The 25,416-nt window shown below is 49.2% G+C and overlaps 3 protein-coding genes and 1 non-coding gene across 11 annotated transcripts; 3 read left to right on the top strand and 1 right to left on the bottom strand.

The window, feature by feature from the left end:
- The first annotated feature begins 1,385 nt into the window (after nucleotides 1–1,385).
- On the top strand, nucleotides 1,386–8,682 carry CA14 (carbonic anhydrase 14). 5 transcript variants are annotated; one of them, XM_030824651.1, is made up of 11 exons: nucleotides 1,386–1,787; nucleotides 3,751–3,771; nucleotides 5,052–5,231; nucleotides 5,750–5,892; nucleotides 6,117–6,212; nucleotides 6,396–6,462; nucleotides 6,634–6,791; nucleotides 6,908–7,028; nucleotides 7,271–7,288; nucleotides 7,403–7,487; nucleotides 8,203–8,682. In XM_030824651.1, exons 1-11 carry the CDS (start codon nucleotides 1,733–1,735, stop codon nucleotides 8,267–8,269), a joined length of 1,011 nt encoding a protein of 336 aa, XP_030680511.1. In that variant the 5' UTR covers nucleotides 1,386–1,732; the 3' UTR covers nucleotides 8,270–8,682. The 5 variants fall into 5 exon arrangements, with proteins under 5 accessions (XP_030680511.1, XP_003259212.3, XP_030680513.1 ...); XM_003259164.4 differs by having other exon boundaries at nucleotides 7,268–7,288; XM_030824653.1 differs by lacking the exon at nucleotides 7,403–7,487.
- LOC115837807 lies at nucleotides 5,287–5,391 on the top strand. Its single transcript, XR_004032857.1, has one exon. It is a non-coding gene; the product is annotated as a small nucleolar RNA U13 (small nucleolar RNA).
- Nucleotides 8,683–9,007: 325 nt separating the features above from the next.
- Nucleotides 9,008–25,043, bottom strand: APH1A (aph-1 homolog A, gamma-secretase subunit). Of its 2 annotated transcripts, XM_030824655.1 has the most exons (8): nucleotides 24,653–25,043; nucleotides 12,303–12,933; nucleotides 11,561–11,731; nucleotides 11,320–11,393; nucleotides 10,959–11,081; nucleotides 10,677–10,804; nucleotides 10,133–10,256; nucleotides 9,008–9,796 (listed from the first exon to the last, which is right to left on the bottom strand). In XM_030824655.1, the coding sequence occupies exons 2-8, from the start codon at nucleotides 12,413–12,415 to the stop codon at nucleotides 9,732–9,734; spliced, it is 798 nt and encodes a 265-aa protein (XP_030680515.1). In that variant the 5' UTR covers nucleotides 12,416–12,933; nucleotides 24,653–25,043; the 3' UTR covers nucleotides 9,008–9,731. The 2 variants fall into 2 exon arrangements, with proteins under 2 accessions (XP_030680515.1, XP_012366722.1); XM_012511268.2 differs by lacking the exon at nucleotides 24,653–25,043 and having other exon boundaries at nucleotides 12,303–12,943.
- On the top strand, nucleotides 16,655–25,193 carry C12H1orf54 (chromosome 12 C1orf54 homolog). Of its 3 annotated transcripts, none has more exons than XM_003259166.2 (6): nucleotides 16,655–16,780; nucleotides 18,002–18,085; nucleotides 19,665–19,723; nucleotides 20,442–20,552; nucleotides 23,883–23,981; nucleotides 25,104–25,193. In XM_003259166.2, exons 1-5 carry the CDS (start codon nucleotides 16,735–16,737, stop codon nucleotides 23,976–23,978), a joined length of 396 nt encoding a protein of 131 aa, XP_003259214.1. In that variant the 5' UTR covers nucleotides 16,655–16,734; the 3' UTR covers nucleotides 23,979–23,981; nucleotides 25,104–25,193. The 3 variants fall into 3 exon arrangements, with proteins under 3 accessions (XP_003259214.1, XP_030680517.1, XP_012366723.1); XM_030824657.1 differs by having other exon boundaries at nucleotides 23,880–23,981; nucleotides 25,104–25,185; XM_012511269.2 differs by lacking the exon at nucleotides 18,002–18,085 and having other exon boundaries at nucleotides 23,880–23,981.
- The last annotated feature ends 223 nt before the right edge of the window (nucleotides 25,194–25,416 follow it).

Raw genomic sequence — 25,416 nt, 5'->3', positions numbered from 1 at the left:
AGAAGAAAAAGGGAAATGACATCAGCAAAATGGCTTGGCTTTGCAGATCAATCACGGGGGATGGAAAGGCACAGTGAGCGCCTGTCTTTGCAGGAGCTGATGATCGAGCACATGCATTATTCTGTTCATTTGGCTTTTATCCTGCTCCTTTATTTAGTTTCTGCTCCCTTTGTTTGGCTATTTATTGCTACTCAGCAGGAGCAAGGAGGGCAGAGGGAGCTTCAAATGGGTGCATCCTCCTGGCTGGTGCCTCTGGTGAAGGGCACAGAGGAGAAAGAGGTTTCAATGTCTGGCTTGAAAGTATCTGTGGGTTTCACATTCTCTAACGACGGATTTAGGATGTACATTCCAATCGGGATTTCCAGTCCCGTGGGGAGCAAACATCAGTTCACATTCCTGAGACATGTAGCCTCCATACTCCACGGGTGCAGCTCATTGGTGGCAGGTTTCATTCAGTGCCACATGTCCTGCCTCAGGCCTTTGTTGGGCTGGAGGGAAGACCCTGGGCCCCTCTTCCATCTGGATCACATGGTCTCTCCAGACCCTCCCCTCTCTTTCTCTGAAGACCGCCTTTTTCTGATGGTGGTAGTGATTGTTCCTAAAGTCTCTCCTTCTTTCCTCCTGCCCTGGCCTCTCTGCCGGAGGTCAGTGTCCTCTTCAGTGACAAAAGCCGCCCTAGATCCCTGGAGAGGGAGGTGGCTGGGTCTGGCAGTTACAGCCGCTGTCTCTCCATGGTGCTGCTACACCCCTCCCCCACTGGGCATACAAATGGGCTTTATCCAGCAAACAACGCTCCCTCCCCGCCCTGCCCCAGGCCACACAGGCACGTGGACCCAGGCCTCACCGTGGGAAGGCAGTGGTGGCAGGCACAGAAGAGATTGCTCCAGATGAGTTCTCCTCGCCTTACTTCTCTTCCTTATAACTTAGGACACAACTCAGGTTTTAGTTCTTGACTTCCTCCACCCCTCCCCTGCACCCTGAGTCCCCAATTCCTTCTTGTTATGTATCTCCTAATTCTGGACTCTTCCCATTCCAGGGCAGCTCAGATTATGCAGGGAATTGGGAACAGGTACCCCCGCCATCTGCCCCATACCACCCAGGGAGTTGCTCCTCAGAGGAGAAGCCAGGCGAGGGGATGAAAATACCGTGTCCTCTTGAGGGGGCTGAGTTGAACCCCAAAGCCCCTTCCTTGACCCTGCCTGCTCCAGGGAACACCCGTCTAAGCAGCATCTGTGTGACTAGCAGAGGAAGGCAGAGCTCACCCCAGCTGGGCTCCTGAGCCAGGGCCAGGGCTCCAGTGAAACTTGCCGCGCTCCAGCTCCGAGTGGGGCCATCCTGCATGCCTAATTGGCTATTTAAGGAGCTGTTCGCCGGCAGCCCAGGCAGCCCCCCCCGTCCCCACACACACCCGTTCAGAGCCACCTTAAAAGCAGGAGGCAGTTGTAAAGTCGCCGGCCAGCTAGTGGAGTGGAGACTGCAGAGGGAGATAAAGAGAGAGGGCGAAGAGGCAGCAAGAGATTTGTCCTGGGGATCCAGAAACCCATGGTACCCTACTGAACACCAAATCCCCTGGAAGCCCACAGAGACAGAGACAGAAAGAGAAGCAGAGATAAATACACTCACGCCAGGAGCTCGCTCTCTCTCTCTCTCTCTCCTCCCTCCCTCTCTCTCTGCCTGTCCTAGTCCTCTAGTCCTCAAATTCCCAGTCCCCTGCACCCCTTCCTGGGACACTATGTTGTTCTCCGCCCTCCTGCTGGAGGTGATTTGGATCCTGGCTGCAGATGGGGGTAGGTACAACTAAATGTCTGTGTGTGGATTTGTGCTGATGTTCACATGTCGCCAGGTGTGCTTAATGGGGGGAGGAGAGGTGTGAAAGGAAGCCTAGAGGCTGGAATAGTAGGCTCAGAGATGAGGAAAAAAGAGCGGGGTGTGGAGGAGACCACTTCCCTTCTTTACCTTTTGTCTCTCCAGCCTTGTTGTTATTGGAGGTCGGGGAGAGCTAGTGGTGGGCAGGGTGTGTACACACGCAAATGCTGGAATCTCTTTGCAGGCTACAGATTTTGTCCAGAGCTCTTTCCCCCACTGCCCTGGTCCCAGGCAGGACTCCTGGACTTCTTTATTTACAAACTCCTCCAAATAGGGAGTCAAAGAGGCCTGGAGTGAAAAGATAGATAGATGGGGGGTGGGGGGAAGAATACTTCCTGCCCAACTCAGACCCTGATCTCCAATTCATCCCCTTTTGGCCAAGATTCCCTCTTCATTCTGTGGAGCGACTAACTCACCAGTTATCCTCTAAAAGTGGCAGTAAGAGCCAACATTTGTTTGACACTTTACAGTTTACAAAGGACTTTCAGAAGCTCCCAGGAGATGAGGAGGGATTCTTGGGAGAACAGGCTGAAGCGCTCCAGGAGTGTCCCCAGGAACTCCTAGACCTCATTTTTGTGTTTCCCGTGCCTAGCACAGTATCCAGCACATACTAGGTGTGTAACCGAGGTTTGTGGAAAGAGCAGGGTGAGGGGGGTGTCCAGAGAGCAGAAGGCAAATGCAGAGAGGATGGGGGCAGGCGGGCAGCCAAATGGAGAGTCACAAATCTCATCTGAGGAGAAAGAAGAAAATAGGGAAAGAGGAGGAAGAGACAGAATAAGTGTGTTGAGGCTCTGACCAGAGTGGACAGGCACCTTTACAGACCAGGGAATTCGAGTTGTTGGGGGGTCCCGCAGATATGGTAAATGAGAGGCTTCCTCCAGCTCTCCCTTGGGCTAGCAGAATAGGTCAAGGATAAGAGCAGGACATCTCACAAGTGTGAGGAATTTAAGGGAATAAGAGAGAGAGACAGGAAGGAATTTAGGATTTTTCTCCAGAGTTTCTAGTAGTATGAATATTGCAGCATAAACCATGAAGGTCTTCGTTTTCTTCTTGAGGCAGTTTGGCCGTAGGGAGGGGCTGGACCTGCAGACCCTCAGCCTTTGCGTCACACAGGACTGCACGAGAGCCTGGCATGTGACCCAGCTGGCAGCTCTCTTCTCTACACACAATGCTTCACTTTCATCCTGTCCCTGCCAGCCTGGCCGCCTGTGCCCACCCACCACCCTCAATCTAGAGTAGACCCTGCCCTGATTCCTGCCCTTCCCTAACCATCTCGGAATGTAGGGAGCAGAGCCTCCTGGTGATGAGGAGTTTCCTCTAGAGCTAATGGGACCAGAAAGGAAGAATTTACATATGATTTTACAGCTCAGTGCCTTTATTCATGCAATTTTTCAAAGCAAAGGAATAATCCCCCCTTCTCCCCTCAGTAGCACCCCCCAACACACACACTCTCTGAACTCCTTTCTCCTCCCTGCTTTCTAGTCCCTATCCTTCCAACCCTCTGCCCACACCCTCACCCCACCCACCCCAATCTTCTAAGTGTTAGATTGACTTGGCACAGGTTACAGAAAAGTAAGGGTTGGGCCAATCGCACATTTGGATCCAGGTTAATTTTAGTCTCTGGGCTTTACCTCTTTTCCTTCCTCCTCCCCTTTTACTCCGCAAGCACCAGCACAGCCTGGCTGGTGATTTTAAATAGGCCCCCCGACCTTTCCACAGAGGTGTCCAGTTTCAGGGCTTCCTTTGCAAAGTGCTGGAGCAGAGGGAGGAGAGACTGCAGAGAGGGAGGTGGAGCAGTACAGAATGCCGGAGGGAGGGGAGCGTGGAGGCCAGGGCTCTGCCCCAGGCTGCACTGGCTGTAACCCAAACTATTCTGCCTTGCAGGTCAACACTGGACATATGAGGGTGAGCAGATCTCGAGGCCTCCCGACAACCCTTTCACACTGGGACCTCCTCACCTAGCAGGAAGACACACTGTGCGGGTGGGAGGAGACTTCCTTTAGCTTCTCACCCTAGCTCCTCCCTTCTGGAGCTCCTCCTGCCTTGAGTTTCGCATATGTGGCTCCTAGATCCTGCTCTAATCATCAAATCCTACACCTCCTGATTTGGCAGGAAAGCTAGTTAAGTCCTCAGTAAATCGTGTAGGAGTGAGGGAGCTGGGGTGGAAAGGAAGCTGGGTGGGAACTCTGAGCTTAGCTGCCAGGTCTCCTTCTGGCTCTGTCTATCCTCATCCATCCTACCCCTAACCTGCATCTGAAATTGGGACAGAGCTGGAGGTCAGGGGTGAGGAAGAGGCTGGCAGGATAGTTTCTGACCCTGGGGGAGGTGGAACTCAGTTCCTATGAACTACTGATTAATGAGTTAACCGAACTCAAGTCCATGATAAACGGTCAGTGTGAGAGCAAGAAGTGAATGATGAGAAGTCAGGATATCTGAATCCCAAGGCCACTTGATAGGGTCCTCCAGGAGACCCTATCTCTCTAGGATCTTTTTTTTTTTTTTTTGACACAGAGTCTTGCTCTGTCACCCAGGCTGGAGTGCAGTGGCGCAATCTGGGCTCACTGCAAACTCCACCTCCCGGGTTTAAGCGATTCTCCTGCTTCAGCCTCTCGAGTGGCTGGGATTACAGGTGCCCACCACCACGTCTGGCTAATTTTTGTATTTTTGGTAGAGATGGGGTTTCACCATGTTGGCCAGGCTGGTCTCGAACTCCTGACCTCAAGCGATCCACCTGCCTCGGCCTCCCAAAGTGCTGGGATTACAGGCATGAGCCACTGTGCCTGGCCTATCTAGGATCATTTTATTTCTCCCATTTTTCTACTCCTACTCTCTAATCCCATCTCTCAAGGTATTCAGGTTTTCTATGCATCCCCTCTCCCCTCATTCAGCTTTCTTGTTCTCAAAATACAGGTAAGTAAAAGAGCTACCACTCCCCATTCATCAGGATAGTTGGGGAATCATCACTGCCTCTGGGTAGGGAAGGGGAACTGCAGTGTGAGACTCAACAGGACTCCTACCTCACCCATCCCTGTACAACTGGGGTCTTAACCTGGGTGGAGGGAAGTCCATTTCTACCTCCACACAGATGTATGGCTTGGCTAGGGGAAAGGTCAAAGGGAGGGGGCGGTGTTGAAGGGTAGCTAGAGCTGGAGGACAGGACCAATGTCTGTGGTAACCCCCACCAGGCCCACATGGTCAGGACCATTGGCCAGCCTCTTACCCTGAGTGTGGAAACAATGCCCAGTCGCCCATAGATATTCAGACAGACAGTGTGACATTTGATCCTGAGTTGCCTGCTCTGCAGCCCCACGGATATGACCAGCCTGGAACCGAGCCTTTGGACCTGCACAACAATGGCCACACAGGTAAAAGCACAGGCTCCAAGGAGTTGTAGGCTCCAGCTCAGATCTTAGGAGTGAGATCCTTTTGTAGTTCATGAGCATGATGATGGGGTGTTCATGAGCATCCGTAAAGATGTGCCACCCTCAAATCTTGTCAAGATGTTGGCACATTACCCATCTGACATAAATAAACAAATAACCTCAGGAGTCAGAGGAAAGCAGCATTCTCCTAACCTGCGAATTCTCAAAAAGCTTTGTCCATGAATTTGGAGATATGAGAATGGGGATCAGGATCCTGTAGCCAAAGCGGGAATCGAAATGTTTATAACCAAGCTCAGTAGGTAGGTATCATTGCACTGACTTGATCTTCACCAAGAAAAGGGAAGATAAACGCTAGAAAAGCACTGGCCTATGGGAGGAACTGGGTACTACTAGGGGAGAAAACTGGAAGAGGGCCAAGTCTCCCAGTTAGTGGTGGCAACCCAGGAGTGGGAATGTATCCACATGCCTCCACCAATCCGAGTTTGCTCTTTTCCTCACAGTGCAACTCTCTCTGCCCTCTACCCTGTATCTGGGTGGACTTCCCCGAAAATACGTAGCTGCCCAGCTCCACCTGCACTGGGGTCAGAAAGGATCCCCAGAGGGGTCAGAACACCAGATCAACAGTGAAGCCACAGTTGCAGAGGTACCAGGGAACAAAGAGCTGGGACTCAGACAAAGTAACAGGGATGGTTGGTCCTGGGGAAAGGATCTGGACCTTAGGAAAAGTCATGCTGGGGAGATAAGGCCAATCTTTGAGGGACAGACTTAGTGCCTGCCGGGGACAGCGGGGTGATGGTGGCAGCTAGGATCAAGGCCTTGAAGGGGGTGGGGACATTCCATGATTCAATTCCCTCTTCCTTCCTTTAGCTCCACATTGTACATTATGACTCTGATTCCTATGACAGCTTGAGTGAGGCTGCTGAGAGGCCTCAGGGCCTGGCTGTCCTGGGCATCCTAATTGAGGTCAGTAGCCCCCAGCCCCTTCCAGGTTTCTCTCCACTTCCTCTGCAACCCTCAAACCTATTTATGTTACTGGCCTCCTTCCTATGGCAGGCAGCAGCCCACCCTGACCATTTATTCTGTACATAAATTTCTTATTCCAAACATGGACTCATTCCAAACTCTCTCCCTTTCCTCCTCTTCCAGGTGGGTGAGACTAAGAATATAGCTTATGAACACATTCTGAGTCACTTGCATGAAGTCAGGCATAAAGGTGAGCCTTAAAAATCTATAGCAGGAAGTAAGATTAGACTTTCAAAAACTATCCTTAAAAGCCTTGGGATGAAGCAATTACATAGAGCCAAGGAATTTTGCTTCTGGGAGCCCTATCTAGGTAAGCTAGGGCACACTGAAAGGAAGATGAGTCCCAGTCTGTTCTCCCCAGATCAGAAGACCTCAGTGCCTCCCTTCAACCTAAGAGAGCTGCTCCCCCCACAGCTGGGGCAGTACTTCCGCTACAATGGCTCGCTCACAACTCCCCCTTGCTACCAGAGTGTGCTCTGGACAGTCTTCTATAGAAGGTCCCAGATTTCAATGGAACAGGTAAGTGGTGGAGAAACGAGGTGAGGTGAGACACAGTTGCAACTTCAGACCCCTTCCCACTCCCCAAAGTAACACCTCTCCCACAGTAACACCTCTCCCACGCTTCTGCTCCTCAGCTGGAAAAGCTTCAGGGGACATTGTTCTCCACAGAAGAAGGGCCCTCCAAGCTTCTGGTACAGAACTACCGAGCCCCTCAGCCTCTCAATCAGCGCATGGTCTTTGCTTCTTTTATCCAAGGTGATTCTCCACGGCTCAGAAGAGATGGGAAACTGAGGGGGACACAATGGCAGGAACTAGGAAGCCAATGAGAAGAAAAGGCTAAAAGGGGAGGGGGTTTCCGGGACTTGCTTGGATTGGGAATCAACCCCCACCCCAGGGTGCCCCCGGGGGATTCTCCCAGGCATAGCAGCAGAGAGTGCTGCTCCCAGCTGGGATGGGGATCTGAAGTCCCACTGACCCATTTTCTTCTCTTACAGCAGGATCTTTGTATACCACAGGTAAGGCAGCCTTATAAGACACTGCAGGGAGGGGAGGCATCCTCATCGAGTGGGGGAAAGGCTCAAAATCTATGTTAGTCCTAGGCTGACACCTTTTACCTTTATCTCCCCCAGGTGAAATGCTGAGTCTAGGTGTAGGAATCTTGGTTGGCTGTCTCTGCCTTCTCCTGGCTGTTTATTTCATTGCTAGAAAGATTCGGTGAGGCCCTACTTTCCATTCCTCCAGTCTTTTTAATTTTTTTAAATTTTATTTTATTTTTTGGGGGGAGACGGAGTCTTGCTCTGTTACTCAGTCTGGAGTGCAGTGGTGTGCAATCTCAGCTCACTGCAACCTCTGCCTTCTGGGTTCAGGCAATTCTGCCTCAGCCTCCCGAGTAGCTGGGACTACAGGCACGCACCATCACACCCAGCTAATTTTTGTACTTTTAGTAGAGACAAGGTTTCACCATATTGGCCAGGCTGATCTCAAACTCCTGACCTGAGGCAATCCGCCCGCCTCGGCCTCCCAAAGTACTGGGATTACAGGCGTGAGCCACCCACTTTTTGAGACAGGTTCTCCTTGTTGTCCAGGCTGGAGTGCATGGCTTTATCACAGCTCACTGCAACCTCCACCTCCCGGGCTCAAGTAGTCCTCCCACCTCAGCCTCCTGAGTAGCTGGGACTACAGACACGTGCCACCATGCCCAGATAATTTTTCTATTTTTAGCAGAGATGGGTTTTCACTACATTGCCCAGGCTGGTCTCCAACTCCTGACCTCAAGTGATCCACCCGCCTCAGCCTCCCAAAGTGCTGGGATTATAGGCATGAAACACCTTGCCCAGCCCTCTTTTCTATTAAAAAGCGTTCTCCTATTTCACCTCTAATCTGCTTCACTTAGATAGCAGTCATTCTCATGAGCCATTCCCCTTTCCAGGAAGAAGAGGCTGGAAAACCGAAAGAGTGTGGTCTTCACCTCAGCACAAGCCACGACTGAGGCCTAAATTCCTTCTCAGATACCGTGGATGTGGATGACTTCCCCTCATGCCTATCAGGAAGCCTCTAAAATTGGGTGTAGGATCTGCCCAGAAACACTGTAGAGTAGTAGGCAGATGTCCTCCTTCCCCTGGACATCTCCTACAGAGAGGAATGGACCCAGGCTGTCATTCAAGAACTGCAGAGCCTTCAGCCTCTCCAAACATGTAGGAGGAAATGAGGAAGTCGCTGTTGTTAATGCAGAGAACAAACTCTGTTTAGTTGCAGGGGAAGTTTGGGATATACCCCAAAGTCCTCTACCCCCTCATTTTATGGCCCTTTCCCTAGATATACTGCAGGATCTCTCCTTAGGATAAAGAGTTGCTGTTGAAGTTGTATATTTTTGATCAATATATTTGGAAATTAAAGTTTCTGACTTTAATTCTGGCCTATCCTTTGAGGCTCTTGAGGGTGGGCAAGTTCCTGAATCCCTCAGGTGGTAAAGATGGGCAAAGGATGGGGAAAAGAAGCATGGGTGATTAACTCCTTTTATCCCACCCCTGGAAGGAAAGATTAGCTTCTGGGAAAACACTTAACCCAAAGTTTCAGACATGTTAAACCACTAGCCCAGATTTCTGCCCTTGCACCAAGGCTATGCTTGGACATCAGTGGTTGCCAGGTTAGGAAAGTGGCCGGACAAGAGATCTGAGGACAGAGATCTCAATTAACGTGCTATCCCCTCCCTTAAAAGCCAAGTTCCCCCACAATTACAAATTCTTTTTTATTAGTCAAAATCACAATCACCTTGATTAAAAGGATGGGACACTCCACCCTCAGCAGAAAATGATACAGTTTATAGAAAACCTCCCCACCCCTCCCACACCCCAATTAAAAACTACAAAAAAATCTCCCCTCCTTCCCTACAATGTCATGGTAGTCTGACTCCTCCAGTGGCACTGCAGCTCTGGAGTGGCCAGCTCACCACAGCACCCTCCACTTCACCTTGGGGAGAGGAGGGATGCTGGTGGTTAAGGAGGTTAAAACCATTAGTTCCAGTAATGCCAGTTCCCAAACATGCACTTCCTTCCTTTCTCCCAAGGTCTGGGACCAAGGAGAAAGAGACCGAAATGAGCCCAGCCATGAGGAGCAACTCAAGGAGAAAAAATATAGCCCAAGGAGGTTAGAAGAGTTCCAACATTCCTCCCTCCCCCGACCTCAAAAAAGAAAAAAAGGCAGTTTAGGGTATTTATCACACCAAAAATGGTTCCCCTCAGGCCTGAGAAAAAGACCAAGATGTCCAGTCTTGGGAGGGAGTACTGAGAAACTCAGAGCTCATCTACCCTTGAGCCTCCATTAATTTCATCTCCAGGGCAATGGCTAAACTAGGTCCCTTTTCTTGGCAACCTGCACTGTCCAGAACTGGAGATGGAGAAATACAGGGCGAGGACATCACGAGGGCACTCCAGGCCCAGGGGTCCCCCCTAGGTTCCCTCAGTCCTCGGGTGGGATGCGCAGGGCAGAATACACCATCACCCGACTGTCCTCCTGCCGTCGGCCTGCAGAGGGGAAGGGAGGTGAGTCTTGGGCAGGGTGAGAGCAGAGCACTGACACAGGGGGAGTCCTGGACAACAAGGGGGTCCCCAGGTGGTGGGGATAAGTGCAGATTCAAACCCACCAGTCACTGACTGGCTGAACCCAGGCTGCTCCTGGTAAAGCTTAGAGACTAACGGTCACAAAAGGACAAAGCAAAACCCTGGAGGTGGTGGGGTAGACCGACGAGAAGGAGACAGAGAATGTGTGCAATGGACCCTGGCTGGGGCTGGGCTCAGTCATGGGCAGTGGACAGGCAGGTGGGATCTGTCAGGCGATCAGTCCAGGTAGTCAGTCCTTACACAAGAGGCTGCGCTGAATACTTCGGAGGGACCCTCCAGCTGTGATGAAGGCCCAGAGCCCCATGGAAACAGTGACTGCATAGATGGGCAGCAGGCTGGCCTCATACCAGGGGTTCAGGAATGTCTAGGAAGGAGGGTAAGAGTAGGAAAGAGATTAGATGCTCCCTCGACCTAATCCCCATATTCTCTCTGTACCTTTGACTCCCAGATCTCTCTCTCAAATTCCCCAGTCTTTCCCTTCTGAGCACCAACATCTTGTGGTTAAGGGGCCTTTTGATTTTCAGCTCCTCAGAAACTCAAAGGTTTCTGCCGCTCCTGCTCACCTCAGGCCCAGGCCCTCTGCATTAGTTTGACTAATCCATTCAACCTCCTCCCCAGAGCAGGTGATAGAAATGATGCTGAGGTGAGAGACCTCGAAAGACTCACCTGTCCTCCTCCTCCCAGGTAAGTTAAAAATGTTAAGAAGTGAGGATACCCTTTCCCCCACATCCCACTCACCATTAAATGCTTTTCTCCCTAACTCAGGCCCCTGTCTCCAACTCACCAGTCCCGATGTCAGTAGGTGACTCCCAACCACCAGGCCCAAAGCCCAGTACCGTCTCCTCTCACAGGCATCAAAGAACACAACTCCCCAAAAGGTATGGAGCAGGATAATGGCTGCTGTCAGAAAGGCTGCAGGGAGGGAGATGGGGAGGAGATACATCCCTGATCTTCTCCCAGGCTCCTGAGATGTTGAGCCAAAGAAGTCTCCCAGGGAAGGCCAATAAATCAGATCAGGGACAAGGATGGATGGGGGGGTAAAGGCTAGATAGAAGGTGGATCTTACCTGAAGTCAGGAAGTAATAGGGTGAGTCTCCATGGATCCCAACCACACCTGGCCCAAGTGCATCAGCCAAAATATTGATAACAGAGAAGACACCACTGATGATACCGAAGGAGAGACCAGAAACTGGGGGAAGGGAGGATCTCATCAATGTCAGAGATCACACTATTGCCTGTTCACCACTGACCCCCTCCCCATTCCCGGTTACAATTCTTTCACATCTACTCTCCCTCCAGACCAACTTTCTTTGGAAGTGACGGATGAAGGAAAGTAAGAAGCCACTTAGAACATGTGGATATTTAGAGACTTCCCTAGAGGAGGGGGCTGTCCAACTCCCTCCTCCAGTCCCTCTCCCTTGGCTCACCATAGGCCATCTGGCGGATGGAGATGGGTGATCTTCCGTCCTCACTCAGCGATGCTAACCCCTCATCTGCCTTCCTGGGGTGGGGTGGGGTAGGGGAAACATGAGGGAGGGCAGGGATGCTCCTTTCCCTCTAATGTCCTCCCTTAGTGCCTCCTCTTCCAAACCAGCACCCAGGGGCTGCCCCACTTCCCATAGTGCAGTACTTTGCCCCTCTCCCCTCCAGACCACTCCATCTTCTTACTTAAGCAGCTTGTAGTAGGCGAAGCGGAACACCTCCTGTAGAAGGACAGAGACAGCAGCACCAAAAATCAGGAGGCCGTACTGGAGCCGGGCATCTGACCGGTCGGTCACATGGACCAAGATGAACCAGACCACAGAGGCCAGGAGCAGGGAGACCAGCCAGAAAAATGCCCTGAGAAAAGACAGGGGCAGTGAGACAAGCAATGGTAGGGGCAGCCAGAGAAATCAAGGAGGGAAACCAGCCAAAGCTGCTTGAAAGGTGGAAGTTAGCCTTCCGGATGGTTAGGGAGACATGGACCAGGTAGGGTAACTGTCTCCACCAAGAGACTCATCTGTAGAAAAGTGAACGCATTGGAAAGGGGAGAAATCTAATTAAAGAGTCTTCAGAGCGATGAGAGCCAGAGTGTGCGAGCACGGAAGGGCGAGGTATCCATTCCTGGATCCTCCCCTTAAGGCACCTGACTCGGCCAGCCTAGGTCAGCTTAGCCCCCTCACGAGTCTCGGCCTTGGGCCTTCTCTGACGTCGCTGGGAGGAATATAGGAGGAATCTGTGAGATCCTTGGAAGGTGGAAACCAACTGCGGGAAAGGGCAAATCTCCCAGACCCAACCCCTCACCTCCGCCCAAACTTCACCTCCGACTTATCGTCCCCAATTCAGGCTCCCAGGCTCGCCCCAGTTCCTCCAGCCCCTTCCGCACCTCTCTCTTCGACGCTCTCCCGCGTCTCCCGGGCCCTCTACTCACCCTGCGACCAGGATGATAACGCGAAGGGGGTCCCCAGCCACAGTGATCAAGAAAAGCGCAAAGGCCGGGCCGAACGCGACGAAAGTGCAACCGAAAAACACCGCAGCCCCCATGGCTGGTCAGGTGGGAGGGGGGTGGGGGCCTGACCAGGACAGGCAAATGGGAGTGGCGCGCCAGCTGGGGAGTCCGCGTGGGGTGGCAACGCGACCCCACGAGGGGCGCGGTGCAATGTCACCCCCAGACCCCGGGGAAGGGGAAGGGGGGGAACCGAAACCCCAAATGAAGGTCCGCGCCACTTCCTCTACGGAAGCCGAAGAGGGGACAAATCCCGGCCGCAGCCCCACGGCCACCTCCCATCTAATCCCCACCCCCGGAAGGCCAATGGAGAATCAGCGCGGGCGGAGCTGCTCGACCTGCTGGGAGTTGTAGTCGCCTTCCGAGGCCTTGACTTCGTCCTGGGAGTGGCTCGAGCCGGTTAATGGGGGTGGGCCGGGAGTGGACCAGTCGAGACACCGATTCCTGGGTTCGGTTGCGCCTCCGTCGCTGTTTCCTTTTGTCACTTTGTAGGGAAAAGTGGTAGCAATCATACCTCTTCTTGAAGGGCTGCAGAGGGGGTAGATCCTGTTTGAATCTAAGGGACAAATACAAAGAGAGCACAGGATGGGGCGCAGGGAGATAGGGACGGGTATTGTTCTTACTTGAATGAGAGGAAATGGGCTAGAGCTGCTGCCTAAGGGATGAAGATTACATTAAAAAGTAGGAGCTCTTCGGACAGACTAGTATAATAAACATGTAATACAGTAGATCGCTAATGAAGCCTTCATCTGTAATGACAAGAGAATCGGAGAGAAGCAAAAGGAGCCTGGAGAGAAATGTTAGGAAGGCATTTTGAAAGAGTCCGGGAGTTTAAAAGCAATTAGAGCGATGGGGTTGAAGGAAAACGACACCCCCACCCCACCCCCACCCCAAGTTCCTTTTATGTCATACTTCCTCTATTTATTTTCTGAAAAACGAACCTCAGTGGTGTGTTTTCCTCAGGTTGGGGAGAGGGGTTGTATATTAGAGTGAATGAAAGTTAAAGTAGGCTGGGCGCGGTGGCTCATCCCTGTAATCCCAGCACTTTGGGAGGCCAGGAGTTTGAGACCAGCCTGGCCAACATGGCGAAACCCCACCTCTACTAAAAATACAAAAATTAGCCGGGTGTGGTGGCGCGCGCCTGTAATCCCAGCTACCCGGGAGGCTGAGGGGCAAATATAGCTTCAACCGGAGAGGCAGAGGTGGCAGTGAGCTGAGATTGCGCTCCTGCACTATAGCCTGGGCAACGGAGTTAGGTTCTGTCTCAAAGAAAAAGAAAGATAAAGTAGGAGAGGAGGGTATTGTAATCTCATTTGGATGGGGAAAGGTTAGTCCTTAGGGAAGATGTTAGGCAAAGGAATCTGAGGATGGAAAAGAGGAAAGGAATCTAGAATATTGTTTTTGAAAGCATAATCAAAGTACCAAAAAAAAACCCCACAGAAATTGTTTAAAGATAACCAAACTTCCTTTCCTTCCTGGAAGTGATTTATGATTTAATCCATATGTGCACACTCACATACGTGTTTTACATGTCTTCCAGGAAATTCTGGAAAGGAGCTGAGGAATAGATTGTATAGATTTACATGGAGGCTGGTCACAGTGGCTCATGCCTGTAATCCCAGCACTTTCGGAGGCCAAGGCGGCTGGATCACTTGAGGTCAGGAGTTTGAGACTAGCCTGGCCAGCATGGTGAAACCCCGTCTCTACTAAAAACACAAAAAATTAGCCAGGCGTGGTGGTGCGCACCTGTAGTCCCAGCTACTCAGGAGGCTGAGCCACAAGAATAGCTTGAACCTGGGAGGTGGAAGTTACAGTGAGCTGAGATCCCACCACAGCACTCCAACCTGGGCGACAGAGCAAGACTCTGTCTCCGAAAAAAAAGAAAGAAAAGATTTACATGGAAAGTCACCAGGCAGATTATTCCCTAATAAGATTAAGAGGGTAGGCCGGGCACGGTGGCTCAAGCCTGTAATCCCAGCACTTTGGGAGGCCGAGGCGGGTGGATCACGAGGTCAGGAGATCGAGACCATCCTGGCTAACACGGTGAAACCCCGTCTCTACTAAAAAATACAAAAAAATTAGCCGGGCGTGTTGGCGGGCGCCTGTGGTCCCAGCTACTCGGGAGGCTGAGGCAGGAGAATGGCGTGAACCCAGGAGGTGGAGGTTGCGGTGAGCCAAGATCGCGCCACCGCACTCCAGCCTGGGGGACAGAGAAAGACTCCGTCTCAAAAAAAAAAAAAAAAAAAAAGATTAAGAGGGTAGCGGGGCGCAGTGGCTCACGCCTGTAATCCCAGCACTTTGGGAGGCCAAGGCGGACAGCTCACGAGGTCAGGAGATCGAGACCATCCTGGCTAACATGATGAAACCCCGTCTCTACTAAAAATACAAAAAATTAGCCGGGCGTCGTGGCAGGTGCCTGTAGTCCCAGCTACTCAGGAGGCTGAGGCAGGAGAATGGCGTGAACCCAGGAGGCGGAGCTTGCAGTGAGCTGAGATCGTGCCACTGCACTCCAGCCTGGGCAACAGAGTGAGACTCCGTCTCAAAAAAAAAAAAAAAGATTAAGAGGGTAGCATTATCATGGCCTGTGTTCAAGACTCCAGTATGTCCTGCTTCTGAGCCCAGCAGGCAGAGTAAGGTGGATAGGAATGAGACAATTCTCATGTCTTTTTTTTTGAGATGGAGTGTCACTCTGTTGCCCAGACTGGAGTACAGTGGTGCTATCTTGGCTCGCTGCAACCTCTGCCTCCCGGGTTCAAGTGATTCTCCTGCCTCAGCCTCCCTAGTATCTGGGATTACTGGCACCTGCCACCACGCCCAGCTAATTTTTGTATTTTTAGTAGAGACAAGGTTTCACCATGTTGGCCAGGCCGATCTCCTGACCTCAGGTGATCTGTCCGCCTAGGCCTCCCAAAGTGCTGGGATTACAGGCATGAGCCACCGTGGCCAGCTTCATCTCTCCATTGACCTGTTAACACGGCATCTTCTGACCATTGACAGGAGGCTGTAAACCTATCTTGTTCATGGGTGGTTCCACAGACACTTGCATAGTGCCTGACTCATAGTACATGTTGAGCAGATACTTATTAACTTCCCTTAAGAACAAAGCAAAACTGTCTTTTCTTATTCCCTTGCCTGTAAGCTCTCAATTGCCTATCAGACTAGGCCTAGCACCCTGTGTCTAGCACATATGTTGCTAAGGGTTTCTGAACTGAATGAACATGGGAAACATAAAAGCAGAGGAAAGGATAAAAACTCTACTCCTGTAGGACTGAATGAAGGGAACACACCAAGTGACTGAATGTGGGAGGGAAGGTGTGGCACCTGTAGCAGGGAAAGAGACTATCTGCTTTCTCCCTTCTTCCAACCTGCATCCTGGAAGTAGAGAAGGAGATGAGGTGAGGCCAGGCACGGTGGCTCACGCCCGTAATCCCAGCACTTTGGGAGGCCGAGACAGGTGGACCATCTGAGGCCAGGAGTTCGAGACCAGCCTGGGCCAACATGGTGAAACCCCATCTCTACTAAAAATACAAAACTTAGCTGGGCATGGTGGCACATGCCTGTAGTCCCAGCTACTGGGGAGGCTGAGGCAAGAGAATCACTGGAACCCAGGAGGCGGAGGTTGCAGTGAGCCGAGATTGCACCACTGCACTCCAACCTGGGTAACAAAGCAAGACTCTGTCTCAAAAAAAAAAACAAAGAGGTGAGGTTAGGTCAGTTTTACCAGAGAGGAAATAACTGACCGTGGCTGAGAGACTTTTAGCTGAAGCCATGCAGCAGGTGCTTTAAGTCAGACAATGATGGGTAAACATTGTTCCTATTCTCTATAGCTCCAGACAGACAGAAGGGACTCTTTTCAGTCTAGAAAAATGCTCACCCCTTCCTCAGAACATTTCCACTGTGATGAAAAGAGACTGATGAAGCCTCAGAGAGAAAGGCAACTCCGGGTGGTGATGGTAAGTCAGAGACAGTGAGAGGGAGGGTGAACTTTTTATGAGGCCTTGGAGGAAGGAAGGAAAGCCGGGAGAGGGGAAACTTCTTGGTAGGCTTATTTTTTATTTTTATTTTGGTGGTGACAGTGGGAGTCCTGAATGGATCTAATCTAGGGCAGGGGGAGCTTAAGAAACATGTTTGCATCAAAACCCCCTTTTGCCTCTCAATCTGGGCAGCTCTGGCTGGGGACCGGCAGCAACTAGAGATCTAGTCAGTCAGCCAGTAGGCGGGGAGTTCTGCCCCCTGGGAGGAGAAGAGTTGCTGCAGCTCCTTCCCTGCTTTGGAGGAGGAGGGGAGGCGGGGTAAGTTTGGTGGGAAACTCTGTAATTTCCTTTTTTACTTTCACAGCAATAGTGCAGAATCCAGAATGGATGTTCTCTTTGTAGCCATCCTTGCTGTGCCACTTATCCTAGGTAAGTCCACTCCTCTCTCTGAGCTTTTATGCCAGGTCTTCTACCATGAATGGGGTGGGAGAAAAAAAATGAGGAGTGGGTGAGAGGTACATTTCAATGGGGAGCGACAGAGTTTTCTCATCGTGCTGGGGTCCGGTGTTGAGGGCAGAATGGAGATCTGGAAGGCAGAGCCAGGAAAGGGGGAAAAAAGCAGAGTCCTGTCAAAGAAGGAGGATAGAGCTCCAGACACAAGGAGGCCCTAGCAACACTGAGCTCAGTTCTCCATCACCACGGAAGTTGAACAAGATGAGAGGGGCTAAAGTAAGGGTGAAAGAGGGATTATTGGAAGGTATCACAATCTGAAACTAGTAGTTAGGGTATCTCCTTTCTCAGAGAATTGGAGAAAAAAACCTGCTATTAGTAAAGACACAGAAGTGGGGTGACCTTTAGGATAGTGGAAAACTGGCTGTCTTCAGGGACAGGGTCCCAAGAGTAGCTTGGCTCCTTCCCTCCTTTGTTCCCCAGTCTGCCAGGTGTGTCTCATTGTTTCCTTTTCCTCTAGATTCTTGTGTCATTAGCTTGGAGTTGAAGGGAAAGCATTCAAGGAGCTCAGGGAAGTGTTTCGCAGGAGGCCTGGAGTTCTTGATCCAGTCATATCAAAGCCACATATTTTTAGTTCTGAAAGGGAAGAAAAACTAACGGAGATGGGTCATTTAGTCCAGCTGACTCATTTTAAGAAAGCGGATGTTAAGTGGATTGTTCAGGGTTATTCTGTTAGCAGTGAAGGTGGGACTAAAGCTCAAATCCAAAGCCTAAGGGTGTTATGTTAGTTATTTGTGAGAGATACTGGTAAGAACTCTCACAAATACAGTAAGATCTGGAGCATTCTAAATAGAAGATTTGGCGTTTTTAATTCCTGGTCTCTACTTTTCCTACCTTTTTTAGGTCTGGTTCTCCCTTTGGGTTTATAGTAAGTGAAGGGGACTGTTTTCTGTTTTAGGAGTTCCTGGATTGAAAGGGCATGGAGTAACAGGCCTCATTACAGATATGGATCCCAGAAGACTGAGAGGAGTGTAGAGGTGCACAGGCAGGAAAGGAGTATGACTATTGGAGGAGAGAGAGAGAGAGAGAGGAAAAAAAAGTAAGAGCAAGAAAGCTAGGAGTGCTGAGGTCAACTCCAGGTGTCCTTTTGTTAGTAAGGTGTTCCAGATGTCCCTTGACCTCTAGTCCTTGTCCCCATAGGACAAGAATATGAGGATGAAGAAAGACTGGGAGAGGATGAATATTATCAGGTGGTCTATTATTATACAGTCACCCCCAGTTATGGTGAGTACATGAAAGGCTCTTGCTCTTAGCCAACTGGAGAGAGGCTTCAGGATATTTAGTTCTGAGACTTTGCTCTTCACTTTGAAGCAGAGCAACGGGGTCAGAGAAAAATCTGGCTATGAACAAAACTTATCAAGACTCATGATGGGGCCGGGCGTGGTGGCTCACACCTGTAATCCCAGCACTTTGGGTGGCTGAGGTGGGCAGATCACGAGGTCAGGAGATGGAGACCATCCTGGCTAACACAGTGAAACCATGTCTCTACTAAAAATACAAAAAATTAGCCGGGCGTGGTGGCGGGTGCCTGTATTCCCAGCTACTCGGGAGGCTGAGGCAGGAGAATGGCGTGAACCCGGGAGGTGGAGGTTGCAGTGAGCCGAGATCGTGCCACTGCACTCCAGCCTGGGCGACAGAGCAAGACTCTATCTCAAAAAAAAAAAAAAAAAAAAAAGAAAAAGACTTATGATGGGCTGGGCGCGGTGACTCACGCCTGTAATCCCAGCACTTTGGGAGGGTGAGGCGGGTGGATCACCTGAGGTCAGGAGTTCGAGACCAGCCTGACCAACATGGTGAAACCGTGTCTCTAGTAAAAATACAAAAATTAGCTGGGCATGGTGGCACCTGCCTGTAGTCCCAGTTATTCAGGAGGCTGAGGCAGGAGACTCGCTTGAACCTGGGAGGCGGAGGTTGTGGTGAGCCGAGATCATGCCACTGCACTCCAGCCTGGGTGACAGAGTGAGACTCCGTCTCAAAAAAAAAAAAAAAAAAAGACTCATGATGTTATTTTTCCAAATAGTGATTTTTAGATGGGAGGATTGCTTGAGCCCAGGAGTTCAAGACCAGCCTGGACATCATAGCAAGACCTTGATTCTGTAGAAAAAAAAATTTTTTTTTTTTTTAGACCAAGTCTCGCTCTGTCACCCAGGCTAGAGTGCAATGGCACAATCTCAGCTCACTGCAACCTCTGCCCCTCGGGTTCCAGCTATTCTCTTGCCTCAGCCTCCTACGTAGCTGGGACTACAGGCGTGTGCTACCATGCCCGGCTAATTTTGTATCTTTAGTAGAGACGAGGTGTCACCATGTTGGCCAGGCTGGTCTTGAACTCCTGACCTCATGATCCACCCACCTCGGCCTCCCAAACTGCTGGGATTACAGGTTTGAGCCACCGTGCCCAGCCAAAAAAATTTTTTTTAATTAGCTGGGCATGGTGGCACATGGCTGTAGTCCCAGCTACTCAGGAGGCTGAGGCGGGAGGATCACTTGAGCTCAGGAGATGGAGGTGGCAGTGAGTTATGACTGAACCAACTGTACTCCAGCCTGTTAACAGAGTGAGACCCTGACTCTAAAAAAAGAAGAACTTGAAAATTTTTCAAATTTGTAAATTATTTTAGATACCTAGATTGAAAATATAAATGCATACACATTCAGTCATTTTTAACATTAGTTAAATAAAATTGGATTATACCAATAAATGTTACAACTTAAGTTAAACTATTCTGAGCAATTTCTTCCCTTTTCATTTCCAGATGTAGAGTTACGTTTTTCTTTAATTATTACTGATTTTCTTTCTCCTCTGCAGATGACTTTAGTGCAGATTTCACCATTGATTACTCCATATTTGAGTCAGAGGACAGGCTGGTGAGTGAACTCTACATCTAAAAGGGTTAGGATAAATAACAATTAAAAAGAAACTGGCCGGGCGCAGTGGCTCACGCCTGTAATCCCAGCACTTTGGGAGGCCAAGGTGAGTGGATCATTTGAGGTCAAGAGTTTGAGATCAGCCTGGCCAACATGGTGAAACCCCATCTCTACTAAAAATACAATAACATTAGTTGGACATGGTAGCATATGCCTATAATCCCAGCTACTCAGAAGGCTGAGGTAGGAGAATCACTTAAATCCGGGAGATGGAGGACACAGTGAGCCAAGATCGTTCCACTGCACTCCAGCCTGGGTGACAGATCCAGACTTCATCTCAAAAAAAGAAAAGAAAAGAAAAGAAACTGGGCAATGTTGAAATGTATCTGATTAACAAGAATAAAAATGAGTTTGATGAGGAGAAACTAAGTAGCAGGCCCAAAGCAGATTTGTTAACCTATCTGGGGAGGAGAAAAAAGCCAGAACTTTATAAACCATCCTCAGTAAGTTTGCTAAGACACTGAGGAGGGGCATCAAGGGACTTTTGAATGAGATGGGTACAAATCTATGCAAGCATAGGGTAGGGAGGAATCCCTGAGCTTAAGTCTTTGGGCTGGGTGGAGGTGGTGAACGGGGCAGAACTTTAAATAAAGAATCTATGAAGATGTTGGATGGAAAAAGTGATAACTCTGTGTTCCCCAAATCCTACTGAGGGTAGAACAGGTTGGATAAGGACGTAACAGAAGCAGTAGGGACTACCATTAGTCTTGAAACAGCACGTGCAGACCATCCGAAGCCTGTAACTGTGAAACCAGTAACAACGGAACCTGTGAGTTGATTGGGGATTGGGGGCTGGGGGAGACAGGACATCCCTAGTGACGTGGAATAAATAGAGGGCTGGAATACCAAGCTTTGGTGGATGGGGGAACCAAATAATTAGTACTTCAATGCAGGTATTCATCTCAACTTGGCCATGTTTCACTAACATTTAATACTAACTCTGTATACAGAACACTGGGAAGATATGGTACAGTTAAATTTCAGTTCAGTAGTATTCAATATGTATGTAATCTATGCCTAAGGCTGCTAAGGTAACTGATGCTGATAAAAAAGAAATCTATGATGTTACTGTCCTCAAGGAATTTATAAAATTCAAGTTTACATTTATGAAACACTTAGAACAAAATGAAAAGGTATGTTACAATGTTAAATTATATATAAATTTGAAAGCAGAAGATACTGGCCGTGCTTTAGCCAGTGTAAGAAGAGAGATTAGTACAGGCTAGAGTTGTCTAAAAAGCTTTCAAGAGGCATTTGTGCTTGAGATACGCCTTGAAGAATAGATGAGCTTTTGATTGGTGGGTAGTTATGGAAGGACAGAAGCAATTAGGAGGAAGAATAGTTATTCCAAGAGTGAAAGAGGCCAGGTGCGGCGGCTTATGCCTGTAATCCCAGCACTTTGGGGAGGCCAAGGTGGTCGGATCACTTGAGGTCAGCAGTTCAAGGCTAGTTCAGTGGCCAACATGGTGGAACCCCCCCCATCTCTACTAAAAATACAAAAGTTAGCCAGGCGTGGTGGTGCGTGCCTGTAATCCCAGCTACTCGGGAAGCTGAGGCATGAGAATCACTTGAACCCGGGAGGCAGAGGTTGCAGTGAGCCGAGATCACGCCACTCCACTCCAGCCTGGGTGACAGAGTAAGACTCTATCCAAAAAAAAAAAAAAAAGAGTGAAAGAGCTGCATAGGAGGGGGGAATAGAACAAGCATAATATGTTTAGCAAATAGGGTATGACTGAAGGAGAGGGTATATGGAAGGGAACAGTGGGAATTATGAAAAATATAAAGTTTACAAGGCTCCTAATATTTGCTTGGTAATTTCACATGTGGCAACAGAGGGGCAAATTTCAGAGTCTCAGGTGTCAGGCTGAAGTCTGGACTCATAATCAACAAGGAGCCTAGTAAGTTCTTCATTATGGTGAAAACATGATGAAAAGCAATATTTTAGAAAAACCGGCCAGGTGTGGTGGCTCACGACTGTAATCCCAGCACTTTGGGAGGCCGAAGTGAGCTGATCACCTGAAGTCGGGAGTTCAAGACCAGCCTGAGCAACACGGAGAAACCCCGTCTATAGTAAAAATACAGAATTAGCTGGGTGTGGTGGTGCATGCCTGTAATCCCAGCTACTTGGGAGGCTGAGGCAGGAGAATTGCTTGAACCTGGGAGACGGAGGTTGCAGTGAGCCGAAATCGCGCCATTGCACTCCAGTCTGGGCAACAAGAGTGAAATTCCATCTCAAAAAAAGAAAAAAGAAAAACTACTCATCAGTTTGTATGCAGGACGTAAATAATTTAGTGGAAAGCAACTCATGAGATTTGCGTTGTTCCAGAAACAATCTGTACTCTGGCATTATGAATGGAGAGGAGAAAAATAAATATTATGAAGAAAATACCTTGCTTGAGTGATAATTTTATATGAGGTATAAATGAGGAGTGAGTTAAAATAACTCATGGGTTTTTTTTTTTTTTTTTTTTGAGAGGGAGTCTCGCTCTGTCACCCGGGCTGGAGTGCAGTGGCGCGATCTCAGCTCACTGCAAGCTCCGCCTCCCGGGTTCACGCCATTCTCCTGCCTCAGCCTCTCCGAGTAGCTGGGACTACAGGCACCCGCCACCACGCCCAGCTAATTTTTTTTGTATTTTTAGTAGAGACGGGGTTTCACCGTGGTCTCGATCTCCTGACCTCGTGATCCGCCCGCCTCGGCCTCCCAAAGTGCTGGGATTACAAACGTGAGCCACCACGCCCGGCCAACTCATGGGTTTTAAACATGGATGTCTGGGAAAATGGTTGACCAAAGTGGGAACTATGGGAGGCCAGAGTGGTTTAGGACAGAAGTTATTAATTTGGTAATGGCCAAGCTGAGTTTATGGTGACAGCCCTATGAGGGTGTCCTAAAGGTCACTGAACTAGATCAGGGCTAGAGTTCTAAGTGCAAAGTCAGAGATATGAAAGTAAATGAGCTCAACAGAGCCAGTACACACAAGCTCAGAAGGCCAGTGACTGTGCCTGCAGTGAGTGGCAGGAAGAGAAATTAATGAATGGAATGGAGAAGGATTTGACTGGAGAAGCAGGCAGATAGCCAAGTTTGTATTATAGAGTCTAGAAGAGAAAGTTTAATATAATCCATCAAAAGCTACCAAGAGGCCAAGGAGAAGGAGGTCAGTGGTAACTCTCAAGAAAGTAGTTTTAAATGAGTGCTTGGAGAAAAGCTAGATTTTTGTAGAGTTAAAGAGAGAGCACATTATGAGGAAAGGGAGGTGAGTACAGACCAACCATCTAAAAAATCTGGTAATGAAAAAGAGAAGCAACAGCTGGAAAGGGGAATAGGACCAAAGAGCAGCCTGCACACAGTTGAGCACAGATGAAAGAAGCCAGTAAGAATGGAAGCAAAAGATTGACAATAAGGGCAGTTAATTCTTTTTGAAGTATACAGTAGGCCAGGTGCGGTGGCTCACGCCTGTAATCCCAGCACTTTGGGAGCTGAGGTGGGCGGATCACCTGAGGTCAGGAGTTTGAGACCAGCCCGGCCAACATGGCAAAACCCCATCTCTACTAAAAATACAAAAATTAGCCAGGCGTGGTGGCAGGTGCCTGTAATCCCAGCTACTTGGGAGGCAGGCAGGAGAACTGCTTGAACCCTGGAGGTGGAGGTTACAGCGAGCTGAGATTGCACCACTGCATTCCAGCCTGGTGACAGAGCAAGACTCTGTCTCAAAAAATAGTAATAAATAAACAAATAAATAAAATATATAATAGACTCTCTTTAGGTTGTAAATTCCTTGAGGACAGGAATTTTGTCTTATTCATATTTATGTCCCTCTCTATAGCACCTAGCACAGTGACTAGTATAGTATAATGCACATAATAGATAAAAAATAGAAATAATTGAATTGAATTGGCCTCCCTGGTATGGTCAGGGATAGCTGAAAGGCACAGAAGAAAGGACTCCTTACAGTGATGGGGAAGGATGGATCTTTCTCTAAGCCCAAAGGAAAGGAAGACAGAGGTTGTTGTAAAGAGGTGGCAGTCCTTCTGGAGGGGGGACAGAGAAGTGGTAGGAGGAATGACACCAGCCTACTGTGTGGGGATGTCTGTATTTTAGCAGAGTCCAGATCTGAATGATGCCGTGTCCAGTTTGCGAAGTCCTATTCCCCTCCTCCTGTCGTGTGCCTTTGTTCAGGCAGGGATGTATTTCATGTAGAAGGTAAGAGTGCAGCCACTGGCTTTGGGGGAGTCTGTAAAATAATATTTTTTAACTTCCCACACTAAACCGAAGTAATTCTTACCAGTATCTCTAGCTAGTGTTTCCAGCCTGGTCAATCATCAGCCACTGAAGGAAGAGATTCAGGCATGGTGGCTCATCCCTATAATCCCGGCACTTTGGGATGCTGAGGTGGGAGGATCGCTTGAGCTCAGGAGTTCCAGACCAGGCTGAGCAACATAGTTTGCGACCAGGCTGAGCAACAGACCTTGTCTCTACAAAAAAATTAAAAATAAATAAATAAATAACTCCTCTACAAGAGGTTAAAAAAATTAAAAATAAAAATTAGTTGGGTGTGGTAGCACAGGCCTGCAGTCCCAGCTATTGGGGGGGTTGGGGTGGAAGGATCCCTTAAGCCCAGAAATCGGAGGCTGCAGTGAGCCATGATCTGGCCACTGCACTGTTGCCACTGGGCAACAGAGTGAGACTCTGTCTCAAAAAATAACAAGTAAAATGAAAGAAGAGGGATCACCTTTAGAAAAATCTTCTTATTCAGTCTTAAAGAAGTTTAGGAGATGCTGAGGCAGACTTTTGTGATGAGTCATTAATTTTTCTGAACTAAGAGGACTTCAGGATATCCTAGAGCAGGTAGATGAGGGGGTTGGGGGAAATACCTAGATGATGTGGTTGGGGGAATACTTCTCCAAGCTTCCAATATGTCTGGAACAATCAAAGCTAGTTCCAGCCTGGCCATGTTTCAAGCCATGGCAAATGCCAGAGGGCGAAGTGGGTGGTTCTTACAACCTGGTAGAGTCAAGAGGCAAAGTTCAGAGGCAGAACGGGTGGCGGTTCTCTGATGTATGGCAGGGCAGGGGGAGAGAAGGGAAGAGAAAGCTGTATTATAGGAAAAGAATTTTTAAATTGGGATGCTAAATAACCATCGAGCATAGAGAGATTCAGCAGGAGGTGAAAGGACTGTGAAGGAGAGGGGTACATACACATCTTTCCCAGGAGCTATCACAGAGCAATCCCAGCTCAGAATATCTGGGGAGTTTCCATAGAGTGTGGGGGGCATGAAGGGGTTTCTCGGGTCTCCTGACTCTTTTTCTTTCTCTGCTTTTTTAGGTGGGAGAAGGCTGCTATGACTCTTTAGATGGGAGTTTGGCAAGAGGAAATTGGAAGATAAAATAAATAATAAGTGAAATAATCTGGTTACCATCTACTCCTTCATGAATCTGTTCTAAAGTCACAACTAAAGAGAGCGCCAGGATTTAGAGGCAGCAAGCATAGATTGGAAGGGGAGTTGGGTGACAATTGAATTAGAGGGCATTATGGACTGAATAACCTGCAGTTTGGAGAAGACTGGAGAAGGGCACCCACAGACAACAGGTTTATTCGCAGTCCATATTGGTAATTCTCTTGTTTTATTTTATTAAGT

The sequence above is a fragment of the Nomascus leucogenys genome, chromosome 12 (assembly GCF_006542625.1).
Source record: "Nomascus leucogenys isolate Asia chromosome 12, Asia_NLE_v1, whole genome shotgun sequence".
NCBI lineage: Eukaryota > Metazoa > Chordata > Mammalia > Primates > Hylobatidae > Nomascus > Nomascus leucogenys.
Note: the sequence above shows the minus strand (reverse complement) of the source record. Positions and strands in the feature narration are given on the sequence as shown.

Excerpts from the sequence above, each read along its gene's own strand:
- CA14 (XM_003259164.4), top strand. The coding sequence starts at position 1,733 with ATGTTGTTCTCCGCCCTCCTGCTGGAGGTGATTTGGATCCTGGCTGCA. Across the intron at positions 6,792-6,907 it reads CCCAGATTTCAATGGAACAG|CTGGAAAAGCTTCAGGGGAC; the intron begins GTAAGTGGTGGA and ends TCTGCTCCTCAG. Across the intron at positions 7,029-7,267 it reads CTTTGCTTCTTTTATCCAAG|CAGGATCTTTGTATACCACA; the intron begins GTGATTCTCCAC and ends CTTCTCTTACAG.
- APH1A (XM_030824655.1), bottom strand. The coding sequence starts at position 12,415 with ATGGGGGCTGCGGTGTTTTTCGGTTGCACTTTCGTCGCGTTCGGCCCG. Across the intron at positions 11,082-11,319 it reads CATCCGCCAGATGGCCTATG|TTTCTGGTCTCTCCTTCGGT; the intron begins GTGAGCCAAGGG and ends CCCTTCCCCCAG. Across the intron at positions 10,805-10,958 it reads CTATTACTTCCTGACTTCAG|CCTTTCTGACAGCAGCCATT; the intron begins GTAAGATCCACC and ends CCCTCCCTGCAG.
- C12H1orf54 (XM_030824657.1), top strand. The coding sequence starts at position 16,735 with ATGGATGTTCTCTTTGTAGCCATCCTTGCTGTGCCACTTATCCTAG. Across the intron at positions 19,724-20,441 it reads TTGAGTCAGAGGACAGGCTG|AACAGGTTGGATAAGGACGT; the intron begins GTGAGTGAACTC and ends TACTGAGGGTAG. Across the intron at positions 20,553-23,879 it reads AACCAGTAACAACGGAACCT|CAGAGTCCAGATCTGAATGA; the intron begins GTGAGTTGATTG and ends TCTGTATTTTAG.